General features: G+C 48.9%; 1 protein-coding gene across 2 annotated transcripts; it reads left to right on the forward strand.

The window, feature by feature from the left end:
• Positions 1-27,535, forward strand: LOC133116492 (calpain-1 catalytic subunit-like). 2 transcript variants are annotated; one of them, XM_061226116.1, is made up of 23 exons: positions 1-132; positions 4,670-4,695; positions 6,916-7,162; positions 9,825-9,894; positions 16,186-16,304; positions 16,555-16,688; positions 17,083-17,251; positions 17,839-17,922; positions 18,641-18,726; positions 18,922-18,996; positions 19,699-19,859; positions 20,136-20,305; positions 21,614-21,625; positions 22,296-22,507; positions 22,614-22,653; positions 22,781-22,846; positions 23,512-23,569; positions 23,985-24,049; positions 24,223-24,291; positions 24,469-24,547; positions 24,824-24,937; positions 25,092-25,150; positions 26,367-27,535. In XM_061226116.1, exons 3-23 carry the CDS (start codon positions 6,917-6,919, stop codon positions 26,391-26,393), a joined length of 2,115 nt encoding a protein of 704 aa, XP_061082100.1. In that variant the 5' UTR covers positions 1-132; positions 4,670-4,695; position 6,916; the 3' UTR covers positions 26,394-27,535. The 2 variants fall into 2 exon arrangements, with proteins under 2 accessions (XP_061082100.1, XP_061082108.1); XM_061226124.1 differs by lacking the exon at positions 4,670-4,695 and having other exon boundaries at positions 3-132.
• The last annotated feature ends 26 nt before the right edge of the window (positions 27,536-27,561 follow it).

The raw sequence follows: 27,561 nt of genomic DNA on the forward strand, positions 1-27,561 counted from the left end.
CGGGGGCTGCCGGGAGATCGCGTCGTCCATGACTGGTTACCTCAGGCACACATTTTAGACACCGATTTCAGGATAATTGCACACCGGGACATCGCTCCAGAGGTGAAGGCGAAGACCGTTATCTTTTCAGCGGTAAGTTTTGATTCACGAACTGAATCTTTATAGACAATGGAAATCTCATTTTCCTATAGTCACTGCAGGGCATAGCCTACAGTAGGTTATGCATATGGTTTAGAATTCACCATAACGATACTGTTCATAAATAAAAACTAAGTAGGCTAATTATTTACCATTATAGCTGCATAATTTGTTTAGCTATATTTGTTTGGGGGGTATTTTTCAAGCATTTCGTATTTTTGTCCTAACGTCTGCCTGCTCTTTATGAATCTGAGGCGATCCATAAATATATAACTATGAGGAAATATTAGTCGCAGGACCCTGTTCTTGATCGCAGCCCCGTCCAGAGGTCCTGAAAAGGCTGAAGAGATGCTGCACGCGATATTGATCGGGTGATGCGTGTCATTGATGCTGCAGTGGCGTCGCGCGCCGAACGCGATTGTGCGGATGGGCTAACCTAATGCGCGTTCTTCCCGACCGGTGTTTTGACGGCGGTAAGAAAAGCTTCACGAAACCCCTCCAAGTATCTTGCTACCGGAAAAGATTTAACGCGTTTTACCAGATTATCGGACGTTTTGAAGACGGCCTGCAACTCTGTTCGGACTGTAGACAGGGACAATGCGATATTTCTGCTATTTATGAACGACCGAGATTTTTTGCAATTGAATGACGGATTAGCTCTGGAACAGGATTACTACTCTCATCCCCTTCCGTGATACTATAGTCCACAGTTTAGATAAAGTAAGTTCTGGTAACTGGACATCATCTAATGTTGTACTAAAAGCTAATTGCTTTGTGTGCTGTCAACACTATACATTATGTATTATTAACTTCAGTAGTTGCTGACATGACATTTGTCATAAATCTTTTGAACAGAAAATATTTCTTATCCTCTTGGTTTCAAATAATGACCAGATATAAATTATATGTATGTACACTTTGAACTTCTATTCAAGATGGAAACAAAACCAACTATTAATATTATTGATGTAAATCCCTACAGTTACGCCTAAAAATCACCAGCTGTGTTTTCCACAAATCTGGCTGGTCTTAGCTGCTCTATGGCTGTTCACAGCTGGTCTTAGCTGGTTAAGGTTGAGTAAGCTGGTGGTCAGACTGATATTGTTTATTGAGAGAAATAGTTCAGTAAATAACTTAAGGGCCTTTTCCACCTAAAAATATGGTTGCAGATGTTTGCCCAGCGTAATTACAATACACTCTAGTTGACTTGTTCACCATCTGAGTGCAGTGCTGTTCAACTTTTTCCTCAATGGGCACGAATCCGGCAGCCAATAAATATTAAATTCTCCAAGAACAAATATTGATCTGTTGCCTTCGTCGGCATGACGGTCAGCTCGGCTGACTCGGTGAGTTCAACCGTAGGCTCTGTGAGGGGGGGGGAGGCATGGAGCGGGTTACCACGGCAACACCCCCCATGTGTCTTTAGCCGACTGGTAACGTGATCGTCTGGCGATTCTTTGGACGAGTGAGAGGACAGGGTTCAAATCCCACCTCGAAGTCAGGCAACCTGACTCATTACGTCAGGACTTTGGATGTGTAGCCAGCCCTAAACAAGCCAATACACTCTGGCTGCTCAACGTGCTGATACACTCTGCTCTGTGATTGGTTTCCGCATGGAGTTAGCACAGAAGGTTTGCCTGAATTCTGCTGTGCAGGGAGTGCTTGTGTATGAGCCCATTCGAACAGACCCCAGCTTTCACTGATTTGCAACAAGCAAGGTCGTTTTAACAGCATGTCAGCACATTAGCGAGCATGAGCAAAGGCTGCCAAAATGACATTACATTACAGGCGTTTAGCAGACGCTCTTATCCAGAGAGATGTACAAAGTGCATAAGCTGTGAGCTGAAGAGGGAAGTGCAGGTCTAAGTGCCAGAAGTCACCTCATGGAATGTAGTATCAATGCATTTGCATGAGCAATGTTGTGAGGATCTAGACTAGAGGCTGCTGCAGTTTTGGAACGATGTTCAAATGCATTAACATGCCGTTGTGCTGTGAGGGAGAGCCAGGTGCCCGCTGGCAGTGGAAGTGGTTCAGTCTTCACCCGTCCAGAGCAGGGGGGGGCTGGGGGGGCTGGGGGGGCGGGGCAGGGGCAGGGCAGGGGTGGGGCTGGGGGGGCGGCGGGGCAGGGCAGGGGCAGGGCAGGGGCAGGGCAGGGGTGGGGCAGGGCAGGGGCAGGGCAGGGCAGGGGCAGGGGTGGGGCAGGGCCAGTGTAGTTTTGGGAAGCGACTCTGCCGTGGACCCTGCCCTGAATCCTGCAGCTGTGTTATTGTGTACAGCCTCTCAGACACACATACTGAAAGCTCTCTGACACAGTCACATATCTCAGACACACACACTGAAAGCTCTCTGACACAGTCACATATCTCAGACACACACACTGAAAGCTCTCTGACACAGTCACATATCTCAGACACACACACTGAAAGCTCTCTGACACAGTCACATATCTCAGACACACATACTGAAAGCTCTCTGACACAGTCACATATCTCAGACACACATACTGAAAGCTCTCTGACACAGTCACATATCTCAGACACACACACTGAAAGCTCTCTGACACAGTCACATATCTCAGACACACACACTGAAAGCTCTCTGACACAGTCACATATCTCAGACACACACACTGAAAGCTCTCTGACACAGTCACATATCTCAGGCACACACACTGAAAGCTCTCTGACACAGTCACATATCTCAGACACACACACTGAAAGCTCTCTGACACAGTCACATATCTCAGACACACACACTGAAAGCTCTCTGACACAGTCACATATCTCAGACACACACACTGAAAGCTCTCTGACACAGTCACATATCTCAGACACACACACTGAAAGCTCTCTGACACAGTCACATATCTCAGGCACACACACTGAAAGCTCTCTGACACAGTCACAATCTCAGACACACATACTGAAGGCACGAGAATTCAGGGGGTGGGGGGCCATTTCTAATTTCTTCAAATGCTCATGAATATTTAAAACAAACCCCAGGGGGTGTGTGTGGGGGGGGTAGATTTATAAATGCTTCATTCTTTTTGGCAGATTTGTTGGCAGTCATCTGAGAGGCCTGTGAAAGCCCCCAGTGTGCTGCTCAGTGTGTCAGTGTCAGGGCCTGATCTGGGGGGGTTTCTCAGGCACAGAGAAGTAGCAGATGTGCAGAAACTGAAACAAACCGCATCATACTGGTGTCCTTCCCTTGGCCCTCAAGAGCAACATTACATAAAGTCCCTCTTGCTCTCTCTTTCTCTCCCCCTCTCCCTCCCCATCTCTCTCTCCCTCTCTCACTTGCTTTCTCTCCCCCTCTCCCTCCCCATCTCTCTCTCCCTCTCTCACTTGCTTTCTCTCCCCCTCTCCCTCCCCATCTCTCTCTCCCTCTCTCACTTGCTTTCTCTCCCCCTCTCCCTCCCCATCTCTCTCTCCCACTCTCCCTGTCTCTCTCTCCGTCTCTCTCCCTTCCTGTCTGTCCATCTGAGTTATTGTCTGACAGCTGTTTCTGGCATTCGGACAGGCCTGGATTTTTGGGACGGGCGGGGCTTCTTTCACCTTGCCGCTGGTCAGACTTCACTCAGCGTTGTGCTTTGTGAAGGGGAACATTCACGGGATTTATCCAGCACAGATCTCTCTGCCTTGTGTTTCAGTGTAATGAATGAATGTTTAATGTAGTGATTTTACAGTGCAAGTGTGGGGTAATGGAGTGATTTTACAGTGTAAATGTGGGGTAATGGAGTGATTTTACAGTGTAAATGTGGGGTAATGGGGTGATTTTACAGTGTAAATGTGGGGTAATGGAGTGATTTTACAGTGTAAATGTGGGGTAATGCAGTGATTTTTACAGTGTAAATGTGGGGTAATGGAGTGATTTTACAGTGTAGATGTGGGGTAATGGAGTGATTTTACAGTGCAAATGTGGGGTAATGCAGTGATTTTACAGTGTAAATGTGGGGTAATGGAGTGATTTTACAGTGTAAATGTGGGGTAATGGGGGTGATTTTACAGTGTACATGTGGGGTAATGCAGTGATTTCACAGTGTAAATGTGGGGTAATGGGGATGATTTTACAGTGTAAATGTGGGGTAATGGGGTGATTTTACAGTGTAAATGTGGGGTAATGGGGGTGATTTTACAGTGTAGATGTGGGGTAATGCAGTGATTTTACAGTGTAAATGTGGGGTAATGGGGTGCTTTTACAGTGTAGATGTGGGGTAATGGGGTGATGTTACGGTGTAGATGTGGGGTAATGCAGTGATGTTACAGTGTAAATGTGGGGTAATGGGGTGATGTTACGGTGTAAATGTGGGGTAATGGGGTGATGTTACAGTGTAAATGTGGGGTAATGGGGTGATGTTACAGTGTAAATGTGGGGTAATGGGGTGATGTTACAGTGTAAATGTGGGGTAATGGGGTGATGTTACAGTGTAAATGTGGGGTAATGGGGTGATGTTACAGTGTAAATGTGGGGTAATGGGGTGATGTTACGGTGTAGATGTGGTGAATTACAGCTGGAGTTTTCCTCCCTTCAGACTGCCGGGGCTTGGCGTTAGTGAAGGTAACTGAGCTCCGTGTGCTGTGCTCTGTGCCTGCGCTCCTGATTTCACAGCAGGGCCAGCCCCTCTTTCCCAGGCCCGCCCCGCCTCTCTCCCCACAGGGCTGCTCCTGGGCTGCTCCTGGGCTGCTCCTGGGCTGCTCGGCTCTGCTTCCCCTCCCATCTGGAATGTGTGTCTGTCTGACGCACCTGCTTGCCACTTCTCCTCACCATCTTTACTTTCTACCGGTTTAACATCACCAAGGTTCCCCCTGTGTGTCACTGGAATCCAGGGATATGTGAAAGAGTATAATATAAGAAGAGCTTATAGAGATCCTCAGTCTGAGGTCCCTCCTGTATCAAATGTTCACTGATGGTCTAATCTAGGGCCAAACCTGCATCTGTTCATACAACTAATTATCTCACTGCTGTAATTAGTTGCTAATTGCTGCTAACAGGCTTCTGCATGGCACAGTGAGTGTTTATGCTGATACGTTTCTGAAACACTGAACATATTTCATCTGTTTTCTACCCAAGTCATTACATTACCGTGCGTTTGGCTGTCCCACCTGTTTCAACAGAGAATGCTAATGCTGTTATGTGTATATAATGCTGCTTAGACTTAAACATTCTGTTTGATTTTATTTCTGTGAAAGTCTTTAATATATGGTGTCTATGGTCCCATTTCACTCCACATGATGTGGACAGATACATATAAATATTGATGTAGTCATAAACATCCTTATGAAGTCCTGCATCTGGGTGAGAGCAGCTCTGTACATTTGATTGATACAGTAGATTATTGTCCTTTCAGATGTTCATCATGTGATGCAGAACACACAAAAATAAAAAATAACAACAGCAGCAGCAGGACAGCCCAGGACACATTAAGCCAGCGCTACTCAACTCCACGTCCTGCGGGCCGCAGTGTCTGCAGTGCTACTCAACTCCACGTCCCGCAGTGTCTGTAGGCATTTGCTTCAACCGTGCTCTACAACACCTGATTTCACTAATTAGCTTATTATCTGAACTAAGCAGGTTAAATAATTAGTGAAATCAGGTGGTGTAGCACACGGTAGGAGCAAATGCAGCACACACTGTGGACCGCAGGACGTGGAGTTGAGGAGCGCTACATTAAACCCTGATCTGTGAAAGTACAATAAACCTGTTTTAACCGGCCGGTTTTGTCAAAGGGACCTACAGTATGGCCAGGCAGAATGGAACGAGCTGCATCAGCAGAGTATTCAGGGTCTGCTGGGCTGTGTGTTCATTCTGTTGTCTCTCTCTCTCTCTCTCTCTCACCCTCCCTCCCTCTCACTCGCCCTCTCTACCTCCCTCCCTCTCTTTCTCTCCCTCCCCCTCTCTCTCTCGGCTTGTTTGTTGGTAAGTGGCACAGGATTATATGAGTCTAACAGTAAAGTTAAACCCGCAGACACTGCGGCCCTCCGGGACTGGAGTTAAACCCGCAGACACTGCGGCCCTCCAGGACTGGAGTTAAACCTGCAGACACTGCGGCCCTCCAGGACTGGAGTTAAACCTGCAGACACTGCGGCCCTCCAGGACTGGAGTTAAACCCGCAGACACTGCGGCCCTCCAGGACTGGAGTTAAACCCGCAGACACTGCGGCCCTCCAGGACTGGAGTTAAACCTGCAGACACTGCGGCCCTCCAGGACTGGAGTTAAACCCGCAGACACTGCGGCCCTCCAGGACTGGAGTTAAACCCGCAGACACTGCGGCCCTCCAGGACTGGAGTTAAACCTGCAGACACTGCGGCCCTCCAGGACTGGAGTTAAACCCGCAGACACTGCGGCCCTCCAGGCCTGGAGTTAAACCCGCAGACACTGCGGCCCTCCAGGACTGGAGTTAAACCCGCAGACACTGCGGCCCTCCAGGACTGGAGTTAAACCCGCAGACACTGCGGCCCTCCAGGACTGGAGTTAAACCTGCAGACACTGCGGCCCTCCAGGACTGGAGTTAAACCCGCAGACACTGCGGCCCTCCAGTGTGTGTGTGGTGTGACAGGTGCGTCTCTGTGGCTTGTTGATTGAACTACTGCAGCCAGTATCCAGACACCACCAAACAGGCGCTATTTATAACCTGGCGTCTGCTGGCTCCACCCCCCTGGTCTGTGCTTGCCTGAGGCTGTCTCTGATTGGTGGGGGTCTCTGACCCCGCCCTCTCTCTGCTTGTCTCAGGATGACTGTGTCTTTGGGGGTGTGTCTGACGCCCTCTCTCCCCCCCAGGATGATTGTGTTCGGGGGCGTCTCGGCCAGCATACAGAATAACCGGCTCAGGGCGGACGGCATGGGCTCCAAGGAGCAGGCGGTGCGCTTCCTCAACCAGGACTACGAGGCCCTGCGGCAGCAGTGTCTGGAGGCGGGGACTCTGTTCGAGGACCCCTGCTTCCTCGCCCAGCCACAGTCTCTGGGCTTCAAGGAGCTGGCCCCCCACTCCTCCAAAACGCGCGGGGTGCAGTGGAAGAGACCCACGGTGAGACCCCCCCCCAGCACTGACAGGACCTGCACATACCCATAATGCACCTGCGTCATATGCTGTTTCAAAACATTGCTTGAGCTGGTCAAACCATGTTGAGTATGGAGCTGGTCTGAACTGGTCAACCAGCTACCAACTGTTTAAAAACCTAGCTTGAGCTGTTTTTTTTTAGCTGGGTAGTCTTCGATTTCAACTAAAAATCTTATCTCTATTAAATTTTAAAAAGAAACTATTGGCAGTGACGTTTTGGCTGTTTTGACTGGACTGCCTCTGTGCCCACACCCCCCTGGTGTCCCAGAACAGGCTCTGACTCAGTGAAACAGCGCTGGTGAAGTCAGCACTGTGGTCAGTCTGTGTGACTGCAGTGATAACTAACCTTATCAGTGTGTGGTTAATCTTTCTCTTCCAGGATTATATTTCAATTCTCCATTCTACTGAAACGTACAAAAGATGAAAACAACTGTGCGACTTTTATGACTGTGACTCATTCAGACTATGATCATCAGCTTGTCCATTATAGAGCCAACCTGGCATCAAATGCACACACACACACACACACTTGCACATACGCACACACACATACACACACACACACACACACACATACACACAAACACACACACACACACACGCATTCACATACACACACACACACACACGCATTCACATACACATACACACACACACACACGCATTCACATACACACACACACACACGCACACACACACACACATACACACAAACACACACACACACACACGCATTCACATACACACACACACACACGCATTCACATACACATACACACACACACACACATGCATTCACATACACACACACATACACACACACACACACACGCACACACTTGCACATACACACACACACACACACACACACACACACACACACACACGCACACACGCATTCACATACACACACACACACACATACACACACACACTTGCACATACGCACACATACACAGTGACACAGACCATCTGTCTCCAGGGTGGAGTTGTCACTCCAGATCTGCACTAAAGTAGCAGATGCAGATATATTTGTATCCTGCGTTTATACAGTTTGTATAAATATGGGCGTTTATATCGTCATATTGTATAAATATGGAAAATCTGTTTATGCTACTGCAGAAGTTACTGTCTGCGGCTCTGAGCTGGGTTTGGCTTAGTAGCTTATAAGAAGCGTGACTTTATACACACAGTGCAGGATGGAGTGTAAGATCTAATGCCCAATAGAGAGCAGTGTAGGATCTACTGCCCCATAGAGAGCAGTGTAGGATCTACTGCCCCATAGAGAGCAGTGTAGGATCTACTGCCCCATAGAGAGCAGTGTAGGATCTACTGCCCCATAAGAGAGCAGTGTAGGATCTACTGCCCCATAGAGAGCAGTGTAGGATCTACTGCCCCATAGAGAACAGTGTAGGATCTACTGCCCCATAGAGAGCAGTGTAGGATCTACTGCCCCATAGAGAGCAGTGTAGGATCCGCAGTGTAGCCTAGCGTAGCCTAGCGTAGCTTTTCCACAGCTGTTGTCCTGTTTGTAGATGTCTCTGTACATCTCCGAGCTCGGAGCACAAACACTCTTGTCTCTCAGCCGGGGGCAGCTGTTTGGTCCCTTTGATCGTGCGGGGCATCTGTGGCGGTTTAAACGGCAGGACCAGCGGGACCTTTGGTTTTACACAAAGAATTCTGTTAGAATCCGGTTCATCCAAACAGCTAGAAGTCCAGGCCCATAAATGTCTTGTCAGTTAATCTCCAGCACTTGTTTAGTTCTGGCTATAAGAAGCAAAGGGGGAGGAGCCATGGCTGATAACTGGACTTTGTGGTCTTTATTTAATTTAATGAAGAAGGAATTGAACACTATGTGTACATGTGCAGTAATGACTTGGGAAGTGCAGATGCGTAAAGCAGAGTTAGCTGGAGGAGAAGATTAGATGGCCATTTTGAGCCAGCCCAGGACTCCAGGGTTAACAACCCTACAGCGTTAATCAACAGCCTGTCAATAACTCGTGAATTTTTAAACATCTCATCTACACCATCAGCACATTGCCCACTGCTCTAAGACCCTCCTACTATTGACAGAATAGTATGTTGTATTAACTTCGTAAAGTTTAAGCTATCTACTTTGTAATAGAATCCCCACGAACAGGTAGTTGAAGGCTGGGATATGTAATAATAATAATAACTTTATTTGTATAGCACTTTTGGAGCAGTGAAAGCTGTAACGGCTCTCTCTGTCACTCACAACACTGAGTAACGGCTCTCTGTCACTCACAACACTGAGTAACAGCTCTCTGTCACTCACAACACTGAGTAACAGCTCTCTCTGTGTCACTCACAACACTGAGTAACAGCTCTCTCTGTGTCACTCACAACACTGAGTAACGGCTCTCTGTCACTCACAACACTGAGTAACAGCTCTCTCTGTGTCACTCACAACACTGAGTAACAGCTCTCTCTGTGTCACTCACAACACTGAGTAACAGCTCTCTCTGTGTCACTCACAACACTGAGTAACAGCTCTCTCTGTCACTCACAACACTGAGTAACAGCTCTCTCTGTCACTCACAACACTGAGTAACAGCTCTCTGTCACTCACAACACTGAGCTCTAATCTGAGTGATTTGATTGGCTGCAGGAGTTTACGGACAGCCCACAGTTCATCATGGGTGGAGCTACGAGAACCGACATCTGCCAGGGGGCCTTAGGTGAGTTTCCACACAGGTACACAAACAATGCCAACCATTCAACCGGTTCCTCAATATCACGCAAAGGTTACCAATGGAAAAATAGCAAAAAGCAATTATTTCATGATGCCGTACGTTTCCATTTCTGTTTACATGGAAGAGTTGCTTGTTTTAAGTTACATGACAAGTTAAATTATCTTACCCCATTGTCAAATATTGAAATGAATAAAACTCAATATTTTTGTCTTATTTAGCAAAAAAGAGAAAGAAATGTAGATCAAAATATAACACTAAAATGCTTGTGAAGATTGACTCAGTTTTTGGTTTTTGCTGTGCATGGTTCACATATTTGTTTGCCAGATGACGATACCCAGCTGTTTTATGCGCCTCTGTTCACTTGGTGTCTGTTTGCAGAGCTGGATGTTTCTTGCACTGGTGCCTCTGCTGAAAGGTGCACAGCACTGTCCCAGCGGGGATCTGAACCCGTACCCTCCCCTCTGCGCTCTGTCCCCGGGCACAGCTCACGCCCTTGCGCTGTAGCGTAGCGGGGCTGTAGCGTAGCGGGCTGTAGCGTAGCGGGGCTGTAGCGTAGTGGGGCTGTAGCGTAGCGCTGTAGTGTAGCGGGGCTGTAGCGTAGTGGGGCTGTAGCGTAGCGCTGTAGCGTAGGGGGCTGTAGCGTAGCGGGGCTGTAGCGTAGCGGGGCTGTAGCGTAGCGCTGTAGCGTAGGGGGCTGTAGCGTAGGGGGCTGTAGCGTAGCGCTGTAGCGTAGGGGGCTGTAGCGTAGGGGGCTGTAGCGTAGGGGGCTGTAGCGTAGCGGGCTGTAGCGTAGCGGGGCTGTAGCGTAGTGGGGCTGTAGCGTAGCGGGCTGTAGCGTAGCGGGGCTGTAGCGTAGCGGGCTGTAGCGTAGCGGGGCTGTAGCGTAGTGGGGCTGTAGCGTAGCGGGCTGTAGCGTGGCGGGGCTGTAGCGTAGCGGGCTGTAGCGTGGCGGGGCTGTAGCGTAGTGGGGCTGTAGCGTAGCGGGGCTGTAGCGTAGCGGGGCTGTAGCGTAGTGGGGCTGTAGCGTAGGGGGCTGTAGCGTAGCGGGGCTGTAGCGTAGCGGGGCTGTAGCGTAGTGGGGCTGTAGCGTGGCGGGGCTGTAGTGTAGCGCTGTAGCGTAGCGGGGCTGTAGCGTAGGGGGCTGTAGCGTGGCGGGGCTGTAGCGTAGCGGGCTGTAGCGTGGCGGGGCTGTAGCGTAGTGGGGCTGTAGCGTAGCGGGGCTGTAGCGTAGCGGGCTGTAGCGTAGCGGGGCTGTAGCGTAGCGGGCTGTAGCGTGGCGGGGCTGTAGCGTAGTGGGGCTGTAGCGTAGCGGGGCTGTAGCGTAGCGGGGCTGTAGCGTAGTGGGGCTGTAGCGTGGCGGGGCTGTAGTGTAGCGCTGTAGCGTAGCGGGGCTGTAGCGTAGGGGGCTGTAGCGTGGCGGGGCTGTAGCGTAGCGGGCTGTAGCGTGGCGGGGCTGTAGCGTAGTGGGGCTGTAGCGTAGCGGGGCTGTAGCGTAGCGGGCTGTAGCGTAGCGCTGTAGTGTAGGGGGCTGTAGCGTAGCGGGGCTGTAGCGTTGCGGGGCTGTAGCGTAGCGGGCTGTAGCGTAGCGCTGTAGTGTAGGGGGCTGTAGCGTAGCGGGGCTGTAGCGTAGCGGGCTGTAGCGTGGCGGGGCTGTAGCGTAGCGGGCTGTAGCGTAGCGCTGTAGCGTAGCGGGGCTGTAGCGTAGCGGGCTGTAGCGTAGTGGGGCTGTAGCGTAGCGGGGCTGTAGCGTAGCGGGGCTGTAGCGTAGCGCTGTAGTGTAGCGCTGTAGCGTAGCGGGGCTGTAGCGTTGCGGGGCTGTAGCGTAGCGGGGCTGTAGCGTAGCGGGCTGTAGCGTAGGGGGCTGTAGCGTAGCGTAGCGGGGATGTAGCGTAGCGCTGTAGCGTAGCGGGGCTGTAGCGTAGCGCTGTAGCGTAGCGGGGCTGTAGCGTAGTGGGGCTGTAGCGTAGCGTAGCACTGTAGTGTAGCGGGGCTGTAGCGTTGCGGGGCTGTAGCGTAGCGTAGCGCTGTAGCGTAGCGGGGCTGTAGCGTAGGGGGCTGTAGCGTAGGGGGCTGTAGCGTGGCGGGGCTGTAGCGTAGGGGGCTGTAGCGTAGCGCTGTAGCGTAGCGCTGTAGCGTAGTGGGGCTGTAGCGTAGTGGGGCTGTAGCGTAGCGGGGCTGAACCGCACATGTGGTCCTTGTTAGAGGAGCTGGAACTGGGTCAGCTTTCCCTGTCTGAGCCTCCCCCTTACAGCAGAGACCCCAACAGTTACCGCCCTCCCCCTTACAGCAGAGACCCCAACAGTTACCCCCCTCCCCAAATCGGGAGAGGAGGGGAGCCCTCTCTGTCGACCCGCGGCTGGAGCTTTTCAGCTCATTGTTTTCCCCCCTTTATGTGCTGCCTTTTATCTGAGCGATGCACTCTGACAGTGATGAATCTTCATTCGCTAATGGACAATAAAGTTTTCAAAGTTTCTCAAATCTTGAATCTTCATTGTGGGCGGACCTCAGATCACTTGGGGTTTGAGTCATCCTCCAGGAGGTGTAGAGATAGATATGTGAGGAGGGTGTTTGTAATGCCCTGGGCGGATGTGAACCGACCAATGAGGCGCTGTTTTGCCTACTTTTGTGATCCTTACAGGCCTACTGCTGGGCCTCATGTATTTCAGAGCAGTACCCAATCACCAGCTGAGACGCAGTGATGCTGGTGCTCTTGTGATTCGAGCCTCGTGTCGGGAGTAGGTCAGTGTGCGAGTGTGCTAGTGAGCAGGGCCAGACTGTGTGGCTAACCCACGCCACTACACTACCCTCCATGCACTGTTAGGAGCCACAGGGGGAAAACAGACCAGCGCAGGCTGGGTAAACTGGGCCGTGTGCCAGGCCCAGAGGCCACAATCCTCTATCCGTCACGTGGGCTCTCCTCGAACACAAACAATGGAGCAGAGGGCCGGGAGGTCAGCAGCGCAGCGCCACCTCAAACTAGAAGGAAACCCTGTTGTACCGCTCGCCTGCAGACCCCTGACAAACTGCCAGTATGCCTGTTCCTCTAAGACAGGGCTGCCCAACCCTGCTCCTGGAGGTCTGCCGTCCTGTAGGTTTTCACTCCTACCCTAATTTTGCACTCCTGATTCTGCTAAGTAGCAGCTGAATGAGGTCTCTAGCTGTTGAATGAGGTCTCTAGCTGTTGAATGAGGTGTGCTTTGTCAGGGTTGGAGTGAAACCCTACAGGATGTCAGATCTCCAGGAACAGGGTTGGGCAGCCCTGCTCTAATATGTCTATTTGTGATTCCTGTATCTGGTTTTATGACACCAGGAGGCCCCAGATTTATAGACCGGCTCGGAAACTCATTTTCTCTCCATCGATCTGTTGGTTTATCTCTCCTGCGGTCCCCTCCACGGTGTGTTGGGGTTATTTATTAATATTGTTCATTCAGCGGTCCTGTGCGATGGCGAGTGAGGGTGCTGGGGCTCCTGGCGTTCCCGCACGAGGAAGGGGAACCCTGCTTTGATCCCTGGGCGCGAGGGTAAAGGTGGGGGCAGTTGTCGGGTATATGGCTGGATGCATTGCTGGAGAGCCAGGCCAGAAATACGCTGGGAATGTCATGTGGGTATGGTGGACTGTGCCTGAGACCAGGGAGTATGGTCCACGGATCCTGGGAATCCCATCATCAGTTATAAAGGGTTGTATTTAAAAAACGCTTTTATAACGACTGTGAACTGGGGCGGGGGGGAGGCGTGTGGTTATGTATCTGCAGAGTGCAGGGGGAAGGGGGTGTTCAGAGTGCGATCAAGTGGGGGGGAAAGAGAGCAAGAGATGTCTTGTTGTTGCAAACCAAGCCTTGGTATATTTGAGAATATTTGATTTTGGTTTTAAATAATCTATAGTGGGCAGCACCCATTTTTCATGGCAAAAATACAAAACAACCAGGAGATAGTTTCATATTATGTGGAAACAATACTATCCTAAATGGAGGCTATTAACTGTCAATTGTTCCTGGTCTGTGTTTTACGTTTTTATTGAATGTTGTGTATTAGTATGGGCTATCCTCAAAAGTAACCAAAGATGACGATTTAAAAGCCGCTTTTGAAAAAAACTGTCTCAGGAAAGGAGACGCGCTCTGTGCTGCGCAGCCATACACGGATTCTCTTTGAGTAACAGACAGCAGTGCCTGACTGTGTGTTTAAGCCATAGACTGTGTGATTCAGGCTGTTTGTTTTGACAGAACCGTATTTACTTCGCTCCTCTGTCTCCATGGCAACCATCATACGCATCTGCACCAGGTGGCTAGCGCTAGCTACTGCTACACGCCCAATGGCGTGTTTCATCGTTGTGTAATGTCTTAATGTATTTGTTTTTGTGAATTCAGCCCGTATAATGTCATAATCCACATAAGTTAATCGATTGTTCAATAAAACCGTGGGCTTTGCATCATGATATGATGGTTTTTGTTTTACTGTCCGCAGTTACGTAACGTGGGATAATGTGCGCGGTGAGGTGTGAAACGCACAAATCCCTGGCATTTCTTCCGTCTTTGTAACGTATAAAAACTCCACCACTGAGCTGAGTGCGCTCGCGATGGCTGTGGCCGTGCTCGAGTGAGAATCTGTTTAGTTTGTGTGGATTTTTAACATTCTTCCTGTTCAGGGATTGAGAAACTCTTCTCTGGTTGTTAAGCACAGGATGGCTACCCTCCCACCCCTGGAAGAATGCAGTTCGGATCTGTACTTCCTCGGTTTCCGTCGCGTTACTCTCCCTGCTGGTTAAAAAGATACAGGACAACAACATGAGTCATTTTACTGTAATTTCATTTCTGTTAATTCGATGCACCAGATCATTACTCTGTCAGTAGTGCAGTTCTCCGTGCAATTTTATGTGCCATTTCCTGTTTACACTGCTTGCAGATTGGAAGGTTTGGGAAAAACTTGATTGTAATGTGTTGCTATTATTTCATTTAAATTAGGTTATTACATTTTTTTAAATTAGATTTTGTTTTCCATTTCTGTATCTTAAACTTTTTGTTATATTTAATCAAGGATGTACATACATTTCTAGGGCACCGTTTGTACATGTGTGAATACCTGCATACAGCACTAATCTAACCACACATACAGTACTTTTCTAACATGACTGATCGAGCTGTTACACAGGCAAAGGCTGCCTGGTTTCAATCAAATGAAGCATTTTAATGAGTTAAAATCTGTCAGGAGTATTTTCCTGTCCAAATTTCTATGTTTAAATGTTCCAGGGTAGTTATTAAGATTAATAATTAACGTGCTGACGGGACCAGCTGATTCTAGCCATGTAAAGCCCTTGGTTTTAGTATGGGAAGTTTTGTGTTTGAGTAATGCGTTCCAGCGTCCTGTAGGCACAGTTACCTGTGTGGCCCTTGTTGTGACCTGCTTCAGTCCTGGGTAAGCCCTTAATGAGAGCATTCCTGATGGCAATGCCTGGGTGTGGTGGGGCCTGCAGACTGCTTTACGACACTCGTTAAACTCCACTGCGGCAGATGGCTTCTGCTGTTTCTGCCGAGGAGACATTTTACAACTCTTCCATTATTCAAGTCTCAGGCAACCTGACATATCATTTTACATATTTCTCCAAAAAAAGAAAAAGACTAATATTTTTTCTCTTTTCTGATGATGTCCAGCTGTGTGTTTGGCACTTTTTTTTTTTACTTTAACTTCGTGTACAAATGAACCGAACCCTAATCCCTGAAGAAAGGTGGTGGGCCAAAAGAAGAAAATGGAAACTGGAAAAGGCCAGCCTATTGTTGTATACCATGTGGATTCTCTTCAGGGGAACTCTGTGATTTAAGTGCAGTGATTTGAATAATTATGTTGAGAGTGGTGTAGACCTGTGTCTCTGTTGAAGCTGGCCACAAAATAGGGGAACTGAGAAACAGAAATTCTACTTGAGTTAAAAAGCAGAAATGGAAGAACAATCCCTATCTCAGGTTTCACATCACCCCCTCCCTCACCCTCTCTCTCCCTCACCTTCTCTCGCTCTCCTGCCCCACCCCCGTCCCTTACCCCCTCCCTCACCCTCTCTCTCTCCCTCTCTCTCTCTCCTCCCCCACCCCCCGTCCCTTACCCCCTCCCTCACCCTCCCTCTCTCTCTCTCCTCCCCCACCCCCCGTCCCTTACCCCTTCCCTCACCCTCTCTCTCTCCCCCTTATATGTTCCCGTGTAAAATGGCGCTGGGTTTACAGGGTCTGTTGTATGTGTAAAATGGCGCTGGGTTCATGAGGCTCTTATAGACTCTTCTCTCTGGTTGCCCAGGTGACTGCTGGCTCCTGGCCGCCATCGCCTCTCTCACGCTGAACGAGAAGCTGCTCCACCGGGTGGTCCCTCACGGCCAGAGCTTCCAGGACGACTACGCCGGGATCTTCCACTTCCAGGTCAGCATTTCACTTCACCTGACGAGAAGCGGAAGGCGATAGGACCGTGTGATGACCACCTCGGAGCGGATTATTCCGCTTAGACCATGGTCTTTCATGTAGTCTTCATATCTTCTGTGCGAGTCTCATTTCCTCATTACCAAATGTTACTGAAAAAGAAGGTTGAGTGTTAGTGTGTGTGTATTTGGAGTCTCTTCCTCCTTGGTAATGCCGGTTACTCTGGCCTGTGCCTGCTCTCCTCCTGGCCCAGTTCTGGCAGTTTGGAGAGTGGGTGGACGTGGTGATTGACGACAGGCTGCCCACCAAAGACGGGGAGCTGCTGTTTGTCCACTCGGCCGAGGGGTCTGAGTTCTGGAGCGCCCTGATAGAGAAGGCCTACGCCAAGTACGTCCCCACAAGCCCAGCGCATCGCGAGACTTTGTGTTTGTGTGAAATCTGTATGTCCCCAGAAACCCAGCGTGTTGGCCTTCAGGGATAATTGTTTTGGATTCAAATACTTTTCTGCGTTTGATTGATCTTGTCTGGTGCAGTTGAGCCAACTAAGAGGACCAGAAGGTGGGGTTGGTACATTTTGAGAGTTTGATGGGTTCTAATACACCATACAAGCTCAGTAATTTGTAGAAAAGTATTTGAATCCAAAACAATTACATATATGACCCAAGTCTGACTCCTAGCCAAAAGGGATTCCAGTGTATAAGAACAGAAGTGCATTCTCTAGATGTGATAAATGAATGAGGCGTTGATTGAGGTTGGCTCCCCGCGGGGCTCTCTGCTCCAGGCTGAACGGCTCGTACGAGGCCCTGTCGGGGGGCAGCACCACGGAGGGGTTTGAGGATTTCACGGGCGGCGTGTCGGAGATGTACGAGCTGAAGAAGGCCCCGCGGGACCTGTACCGGATCATCAGCAAGGCCCTGGAGAGAGGCTCCCTGCTGGGCTGCTCCATCGACGTGAGTGCCCGAGGAACTTAGAAAGTGATGTGAGAGTTACGCTCCATCAGATAATGACTTGGATTGTTACCCAAGTTATAAGGTATGGTAGCCTAATTAGCTTAAGCTAGCCACTCTGCCCACTGCTACTTTTGTAGCTGTAAACCTCAGTTGATCCTTTGGAACTTTGAAGTTGATGTGGAAATAACTCCAATTATAAAATAATAACCAGTTTGAAGAAATGTGCAGTGGTGATTGCATAGGGCATATCTGTATGATGAATGGACATTTAACTGCAACAGACGGGTTTAGTACAGGTTGAGTTTATCAGTAGAAGTTGAATATATCATTTGTTGAATGTAGTTGGTTGAGTATATGAGTATTGGTTGGATAACATAACATAACATAACATAACAGGCCATTCAGCCCAGCAATGCTCACCTTTTCTTACCACTAAAGTGTACCTCCTGCTTAGTAAACTTGAGTCTCTCTGTCGGTGCAGATCACCAGTGCCTTTGACATGGACATGACTGTGTGATAGCCGCAGTGTGATTAAATAACTGTGTGATAAAATCGATGTGTGATAGAGTCTCTCTCTGTTGTTGCAGATCACCAGTGCCTTTGACATGGAAGCTGTGACCTTTAAGAAGCTGGTGAAAGGCCACGCCTACTCTGTCACCGGGCTGAAGCAGGTGAGCGAAACCGGTCTGAACCAGATCAGGTGAGAGTTGTTAGCATTAGCAGGTATCTGAGTGTACAGGTGAGCTGGGCTGGCAGGTATCTGAGTGTACAGGTGAGCAGGTATCTGAGTGTACAGGTGAGCTGGGCTGGCAGGTATCTGAGTGTACAGGTGAGCAGGTATCTGAGTGTACAGGTGAGCAGGTATCTGAGTGTACAGGTGAGCTGGGTGAGCAGGTATCTGAGTGTACAGGTGAGCAGGTATCTGAGTGTACAGGTGAGCAGGTATCTGAGTGTACAGGTGAGCTGGGTGAGCAGGTATCTGAGTGTACAGGTGAGCAGGTATCTGAGTGTACAGGTGAGCTGGGTGAGCAGGTATCTGAGTGTACAGATGAGCTGGGTGAGCAGGTATCTGAGTGTACAGGTGAGCAGGTATCTGAGTGTACAGGTGAGCAGGTATCTGAGTGTACAGGTGAGCAGGTATCTGAGTGTACAGGTGAGCTGGGCTGGCAGGTATCTGGGTGTACAGGTGAGCAGGTATCTGAGTGTACAGGTGAGCAGGTATCTGAGTGTACAGGTGAGCTGGGTGAGCAGGTATCTGAGTGTACAGGTGAGCAGGTATCTGAGTGTACAGGTGAGCAGGTATCTGAGTGTACAGGTGAGCAGGTATCTGAGTGTACAGGTGAGCTGGTTGAGCAGGTATCTGACCCCGGGCCTCTCTCCATGCGGCAGGTGAGCCTCGGGGGCAGGGCGGAGCGGCTGATCCGGATCAGGAACCCGTGGGGGCAGGTGGAGTGGACCGGGGCCTGGAGCGATGGGTGAGGGTCCCGCCTGAGGCACTGCATGTCTTTCTGCTGCTGGAGTGAAGGACAGCACAATGCAACCGGAATATATTCCTGCCCTCATAATGTATTTTATAAATGTGGACCTAAATAAATAATTAAAATGTGCGTGTGTGTGTGTGTGTGTGTGTGCGTGTGTGTGTGTGTGTGTGTGTGTGTGTGTTCCTGCAGATCCTCTGAGTGGGGCCAGATCGACCCAGATGAGAAGGAAGACATGCACTGCCGCATGGAGGATGGGGAGTTCTGGTGAGTTTGAGCATGCGTGCACACACACACACACACACACACATACACACACTCTCTCTCTCTCACCCACGCACACACACACACACACTCTCTCACACACACATACACACACACTATCTCTTACACACATACACACTCTCTCACACACTCTCTCTCTCACACACACACACACACACACACTCTCTCTTACACACATACACACTCTCTCACACACTCTCTCACACACACACACACACACACACACACACATACACACACACACACACACTATCTCTCTCTCTCACCCACGCACACACACACACTCTCTCACACACACATACACACACACTATCTCTTACACACATACACACTCTCTCACACACTCTCTCTCTCACACACACACACACACACACACACTCTCTCTTACACACATACACACTCTCTCACACACTCTCTCACACACACACACACACACACACACACACATACACACACACACACACACTATCTCTCTCTCTCACCCACGCACACACACACACTCTCTCACACACACATACACACACACTATCTCTTACACACATACACACTCTCTCACACACTCTCTCTCTCACACACACACACACACACTCTCTCTTACACACATACACACTCTCTCACACACTCTCTCTCACACACACACACACACACACACACATATACACACCCTCTCTCTCTCCCTGGCAGGATGTCCTTTAAGGAGTTCCAGCAGCAGTTCTCTCGGTTGGAGATCTGTAACCTGACGCCTGACGTGCTCAGTGAGGAGGCCCTGAGTTTCTGGCACACCACCAAGTTTGAAGGCACCTGGAGGAGGGGCAGTACAGCGGGCGGGTGCAGGAACCACCCCAGTGAGCACCCCAAAATACTGCACTCCAAAAACCACACACCCTTAACTCACTGCACCCCCAAAATACTGCACTCCAAAAACCACACACCCTTAACTCACTGCACTCCGAAAACTACACACCCTTAACTCACTGCACCCTGAAACACTGCACCCCAAAATAAGGTCTCCCTGGTGGAGGAGGGTTAGGGGTTAGGGTTAGGGGGGTTAGGTTAGGGTTGGGTTAGGGTTAGGGGGGTTGGGTTAGGATTAGCCTGACTGCACTCTCTCTGTTCCTCAGACACGTTCTGGATAAACCCTCAGTATAAGATCACGCTGCTGGAGGAGGATGATGACCCGGAGGATGAAGAGGTGGCCTGCAGCGCCTTGGTGGCTCTGATGCAGAAAGACCGGCGCAGATTCCGCCGGCAGGGACAGGACATGCACACCATCGGATTCGCCGTGTACGAGGTGTGTGTGTGTGTTTGTGTGTACGAGGTGTGTGTGTGTACGAGGTGTGTGTGTGTGTGTGTGTGTGTACGAGGTGTGTGTGTGTGTGTGTGTACGAGGTGTGTGTGTGTGTGTACGAGGTGTGTGTGTGTGTGTGTATGAGGTGTGTGTGTGTACGAGGTGTGTGTGTGTGTGTGTGTGTGTGTGTACGAGGTGTGTGTGTGTGTGTACGAGGTGTGTGTGTGTACGAGGTGTGTGTGTGTGTGTGTGTGTGTACGAGGTGTGTGTGTGTGTGTGTACGAGGTGTGTGTGTGTGTGTATGTGTGTGTGTGTGTGTGTGTGTACAAGGTGTGTGTGTGTGAGTGTGTGTGTGTGTGTGTGTACGAGGTGTGTGTGTGTGTGTGTACGAGGAATTGTGTGTGTGTGTGTGTGTACGAGGTGTGTGTGTGTGTGTGTGTGTGTGTACGAGGTGTGGGTGTGTGTGTGTACGAGGTGTGTGTGTGTGTGAGTGTGTGTGTGTGTGTACGAGGTGTGTGTGTGTGTACGAGGAATTGTGTGTGTGTGTGTGTGTACGAGGTGTGTGTGTGTGTGTGTGTGTACAAGGTGTGTGTGTGTGTGTGTACGAGGTGTGTGTGTGTGTGTGTGTACGAGGTGTGTGTGTGTGTGTGTGTACGTGTGCGTACAAGGTGTGTGTGTGTGTGTGTGTGTGTGTGTGTACGAGGTGTGTGTGTGTGTGTGTGTACGAGGAATTGTGTGTGTGTGTGTGTGTGTGTGTGTGTGTGTGTACATGGTGTGTGTGTGTGTGTGTGTGTACGAGGTGTGTGTGTGTGTGTACAAGGTGTGTGTGTGTGTGTGTACGAGGTGTGTGTGTGTGTGTGTACGAGGTGTGTGTGTGTGTGTGTGTGTGTACGAGGTGTGTGTGTGTGAGTGTGTGTGAGAGTGTGTGTGTGTGTACGAGGTGTGTGTGTGTGTCTGTGTGTGTGTGTGTGTGTGTGTGTGTGTGTGTACGAGGTGTGTGTGTGTGTGTGTGTGTGTGTGAGTGTGTGTGAGAGTGTGTGTGTGTGTGTGTACGAGGTGTGTGTGTGTCTGTGTGTACGAGGTGTGTGTGTGTGTGTGTGTGTGTGTGTGTGTGTGTGTGAGAGAGTGCGAGAGTTTATGTGTTCATTCCGACCTGTAGTTAGGTTTCCCGTGTTAATTGGCCTTTGGGGAAGTCTGTTAGCTCTGCAGAAATGGTGTGCCGTGATTCGCTGGAATGACTGCATTGTTTCTATGGAAACCACACGCATTAACATGTTCACCTGTTTCCCCTTCCTCTTTTCATTTCTGCAGGTTCCTGACGAGGTACCCCCTGTCTGAGATGCTGTACACAGTAATGTGCTGCTTGTTGAAGTCACAAACACATTAACATGGCAGCTGTAAAGGCAGCTCACACACTATGTAGCTTGTCCTTATAACAGGAGGGACATTGGTTAACAGTGCTTGTCAAAAGTATGATACAAACGTGAAAGAGAAACATTGGACAGACATTTTGCTTTTTGTCTTGTTGTAACCTTAGTGAGTCCTGCTCTAACCTGATTGGTGCAATGAGTCCTGCTCTGACCTGATTGGTGCAAATCTTTGCCAAAAAAGAAGAAGATAAGAAAATATGATGTGGGACCATTCTACTAATTTCAAGATTTGCCAATAGGGCAAAAATACATTTTAACTTAAAAGAACACTGTCTTACGCCATTGACAAACAGCCTTATGCCATATGTCATTGACAAACAGCCTCGCCTCATTGGTAATCTTTCAGCTTGTCCTTTTTTAGCAAAGAAGTAACATGAAATTTTAAGTCTCATTACAAGACTCAAACACTTGTTAAGACAAGCTATTTTGCAGTGGATTCGGGGTGATATTTCAGCAGAGCCACACAGACAGGTGAAGGTGAGACAGTGGAGTAGGCAGGCACAGGTGAGACAGTGGAGTAGGCAGGCACAGGTAGGCTCACAGACCCTCCCTTCCCCCCACAGGTTCGGGGTTGCCAGAGCATTCACCTGAAGAAGGACTTCTTCCTGAAGCACTCATCGTGCGCGCGCTCCGAGACCTTCATCAACCTGCGCGAGGTGAGCGCCAGACTCCGCCTGCCCCCGGGGGAGTACATCGTGGTGCCCTCCACCTTCGACCCCCACAAGGAGGCCGACTTCGTCATCCGCGTCTTCACCGAGAAGCAGTCCCAGACCGAGTGAGTCGCCATCTTTACTGGATGCTGAAAACTCATTCTGTCCAAATGTTCTTGGTGATGGCAGCAGGTGCGGTCTAATGCGAGTGTCTCTAATTCTTCCTTCCAGAGAGTTGGACGATGAAATTACGGCCGATTTGGAAGACCAGGTCAGAGAATATAGCCTAAAATAATAATTGAAAACAAGGTTGGAATGGCGGTAGATTTGAATGCTGTGGGTTTTGAATGTCTAGATTGCGGGGTGTCACGTTTAATCTCTTCTGGACTTGTCCAAAGGAGGAAATCACAGAAGACGACGTTGACGACTCGTTCAAGGCCATGTTCGCACAGCTGTCTGGGGAGGTAAGGCTATGCTTTCCCAGCAGCCACTGCGGATCCATTCAGGACTATCATCAAACTTTGCACAAATACAGAGCAACTCAGTCTCTATATGCACAAACACAGAGCAACTCAGTCTCTATGTCCACAGACACGCAGAGTAACTCAGTCTCTATGTCCACAGACACGCAGAGTAACTCTCTATATTCAGACATGCAGGGTAACTCTCTATATTCACAGAAACGCAAAGTAACTCTCTATATTCACAGACACACAGAGTAACTCTATATTCACAGACATGCAGAGTAACTATATTCACAGACACGCAGAGTAACACTATATTCACAGACGTGCAGAGTAACTATATTCACAGACACGCAGAGTAACACTATATTCACAGACATGCAGAGTAACTCTATATTCACAGACACACAGAGTAACTCTATATTCACAGACATGCAGAGTAACTCTATATTCACAGACATGCAGAGTAACTCTATATTCACAGACACACAGAGTAACTCTGTATTCACAGACATGCAGAGTAACTATATTCACAGACACGCAGAGTAACACTATATTCACAGACATGCAGAGTAACTCTATATTCACAGACACGCAGAGTAACTCTATATTCACAGACATGCAGAGTAACTCTATATTCACAGAGTATGTTCTCTGTGTTTCAGGACATGGAGATCTCAGTCTTTGAGCTCAGAAAGATCCTGAACAGAGTGGTGTCCAAACGTGAGTTCTGCTGGACTGGGAGACGTTCTGATGATCTGTACACAGCATGTGATGTCAACTTATCTCAGACACAGGCAGATTAACTTTTCTGGTGAAACATGTTTCTCTATAGACCCTGTCCGATTTAGGCAGGGATTATTTACAGTACATGTTCAGAAGCAGTTTCTCAAACCTAGTCAGTGGTTCTTCTGTCTGCTGACTCAATTATTGTTTATGTTTCATATTTTTCTATGTCAAAAAGCTAAAATCCTCATTTTCAGGTGAACTGTTCAGTAGTTTAAATTACACTCAGATAATGAGGATAAATAGTGTCAGCCACAGTTTCTGATCCCCAGGACCAGGTGAGAAATACTGACCAGGATTAGAGTGTGAATTCTGGGTAACTCCTCTCTGTCTGTCTGCCTGTCTGTCTCAGACAAGGACTTAAAGACGGACGGATTCAGCATGGAGTCCTGCAGAAGCATGGTTACCCTCCTGGACGTATCCTTTCCAACAAAACACAAAACATATCTCCATCAGAACCACAGAGCAAAGCCATCTGATCTCACCTCGCTGGATCAGTTCGGTGGTGAGCAGGCCAGCAGGCTAGGCTAAGAATGAGGGAAGCTGGTGCTCGTTATTGGGATCCTGTCCTTGACCCATCGCACACGCAGAAAGACGGCAGCGCTCGATTGGGCATCGTGGAGTTCCAGATTCTGTGGAACAAGATCCGGAAGTGGCTGGTGAGGGCGTGTTTCAGCCCTGCGCTCCTCTCCTGCGCCTCTGCCAGAGTTCATATTATCATAATTCATCATGGACGGCAGTCAGAGACGGAGAAGTTACTGATACTGAGCTTTTGATGTTTTACTGAGCCTGTTCATCTGTTAGCACGATGCTACTCTCTGCCTCTCTGTCCACAGGGGATATTCCGGGAGTATGACCTGGACAAGTCGGGCACCATGAGCTCTTATGAGCTGCGCCTGGCCTTGGAGTTTGCAGGTCGATCAGAACAGCCGACATCACTCTCATCTGGGAGAGACAGCGGCCATTTTACACCAGAGCACTCAGCCCACACCAGCCACAGCGGCCATTTTACACCAGAGCACTCAGCACACACCAGCCACAGCGGCCATTTTACACCAGAGCACTCAGCCCACACCAGCCACAGCGGCCATTTTACACCAGAGCACTCAGCCCACACCAGCCACCGAGGACAGGGAGGGGGTTTGGGGAATAATCGAAGACTCTAGAATGAATATTTGTATCCCCATTCAGGCTTCAAGCTGAACAACAGGCTGATCCAGGTCATGGTGGCGAGATACGCGGAGAATGAAACCGTCGACTTCGACAATTTTGTCTGCTGTGTGGTCAAACTGGAGTGCATGTTCAGTACGTGAGCTTTTATTCCTGCAGGCATGATTCTCACTGTTAACACTGATTGAATATTCATATACTAGCTTTCATTGCAAATGAACTTATGATATGATTATGATTGTGTATTATAAATGTGCTTATGCAGTTATGTTTGTTTCATCTTTCATAGGGGCTTTCAAGGAACTTGACAAAGATGGGACAGGTGTGGCTGAAATGAACATTACTGAGGTGAAAATCTTTCTACAGTCAGCTATGTTGCAGGCCTGGGTTAAACCTGGGCCAGACCTGGGTCAATTGCGTGAATATATTAACAAAACATAATATGAATGCACTCCTGTAGATCCCTCAGATTATTCATCCAAACATGTTACTAAACAATTGTAGCAAAGGAGAAATTTGTTAGCAATATTGGTGAAAAGTGGTTGGTTTTTCTTGAAATGTTGATCAAGAAATGATTCAGCAAATTAAAGAACTAAGACCTGGGTCATAAAACCCAGACCCACTTTATACTTCAGTCCATGCTCCAGATTTGGGAGGGTTCCTGGTTTTACTCAGCGCAGGAATAGAAACAGGGCTCAGAAGTGGCACACAGGTGAGCAGTGTGTGAGATGAGGACCAGGACAGGTGTGCTGCGTGTTCTGTAGCAGATGGTCTCTCTCTGCTCAGTCTCTCTCTCTCTGCTCAGATGGTCTCTCTCTGCTCAGTCTCTCTCTCTCTGCTCAGATGGTCTCTCTCTGCTCAGTCTCTCTCTCACTGTTCAGTCTCTCTCTCTGCCAGACTCTCTCTCTGCTCAGATGGTCTCTCTCTGCTCAGTCTCTCTGCTCAGACGGTCTCTCTCTCTGCTCAGTCTCTCTCTCTCTGCTCAGTCTCTCTGCTCAGTCTCTCTCTCTGCTCAGACGGTCTCTCTGCTCAGTCTCTCTCTCTCTGCTCAGTCTCTCTGCTCAGTCTCTCTCTCTCTGCTCAGACGGTCTCTCTGCACAGTCTCTCTCTCTCTGCTCAGTCTCTCTGCTCAGTCTCTCTCTCTGCTCAGACGGTCTCTCTGCTCAGTCTCTCTCTCTCTGCTCAGTCTCTCTGCTCAGTCTCTCTCTCTCTGCTCAGACGGTCTCTCTGCTCAGTCTCTCTCTCTCTGCTCAGTCTCTCTGCTCAGTCTCTCTCTCTGCCAGACGGTCTCTCTGCTCAGTCTCTCTCTCTCTGCTCAGTCTCTCTCTCTCTGCTCAGACGGTCTCTCTGCTCAGACGGTCTCTCTCTGCTCAGATGGTCTCTCTCTCTCTGCTCAGACGGTCTCTCTCTCTCTGCTCAGACGGTCTCTCTCTCTGCTCAGTCTCTCTCTCTCTGCTCAGACGGTCTCTCTCTCTGCTCAGTCTCTCTCTCTGCTCAGACGGTCTCTCTCTGCTCAGATGGTCTCTCTCTCTGCTCAGATGGTCTCTCTGCTCCTCTTCCCCAGTGGCTCCTCATGACGATGTGCGGCTGAGGAGGAGAGCCCACCGGAGGACGAAAGGGGGCGGATCATCCTGCCAGCACCAGAGCCAATCGTAGCGCTCAGTTTCTGCTTAACCCACACCCACCCTGCCTTAACTTCCAACCAATCCAGAAGTGTCTGAGGTCTAAACCACGCCCCCAAGAATGCCTTACTCTGCTTCAGCAAAGATCCGTAACACTTTGGTCTTCTCTACATCACCACTCGCCTTTACACTGTGCAGAAACGCTGTTCTCACAGAGAGCATTCAAACTGCATGTAGCAATACACTACAACAGAGGATCACTAACCTTCAGGTGACAGAGTGTTAGAATGGAAGTCGGAGTGATGCAGGCAGCCCCTGTAAACTTTAGTATCTTTTCTGTTTGTCTTCCGTATTCTGTCTTGACTGCATGCGATGTAGCTATGGAACAGTTAGGGAGAGATTTCTGTGGAATGTAGGGTATTTATTGAAGTAGTGCCATTCCATTCATTCATTTACAACATTATATACGCAGTTATGTACCTTATATACTTTTAGTGTAGCCCTTTTCTGTAGAACTTCAAATATGGTCTATAATGAAGAAAAACTATATATGAAGTACAGTGTATTTCAGGATTGCAATGCTAGAGATGGAGCTGTGGTACATGATGAACAGAAACGTTGGCAATTATTAATAGGGATGTACTTCCCTATCTTCCACACTGTAGTTACTCTGTTACTTCAAGAAGTACAGTAATACAACTGCTAACCTGAAATTCAGCCTAGAAGAGAAACAGATAGAAATCCAACGTTGTGCAGATGTATGAAATCATTTCAGGACACAAAAAAGAGAGAGTATTTAAAACACCATGTTAACTATGTAAAATCATATTGTGTCATGTCATCTTAATCACCATCCAGAAGCATTTGAAGGGAACTGTCTCTTGCCATGATTTTATAAAAAAAACAGATGGGATCTGAAGCTTATCATTTTATCCATACCAAATATCAAAGTTTCCTCAGAGAAGTGAGCGCTGTGTAAAGACAGCGTTAGTGATGTAGTACCACTAATACTGTAAGCCTCTGGTAGTTGATGAGTTTTTAACAGTTTCCATTTGAAGTATGTAAGGCTTAACATTACTACATCATTACCCAATAAACTGCATAAATGACAGTATTGTTGTGGATTTTCTTCTAGCC

The sequence above is a fragment of the Conger conger genome, chromosome 2 (assembly GCF_963514075.1).
Source record: "Conger conger chromosome 2, fConCon1.1, whole genome shotgun sequence".
NCBI classification, from domain to species: Eukaryota; Metazoa; Chordata; class Actinopteri; order Anguilliformes; family Congridae; genus Conger; species Conger conger.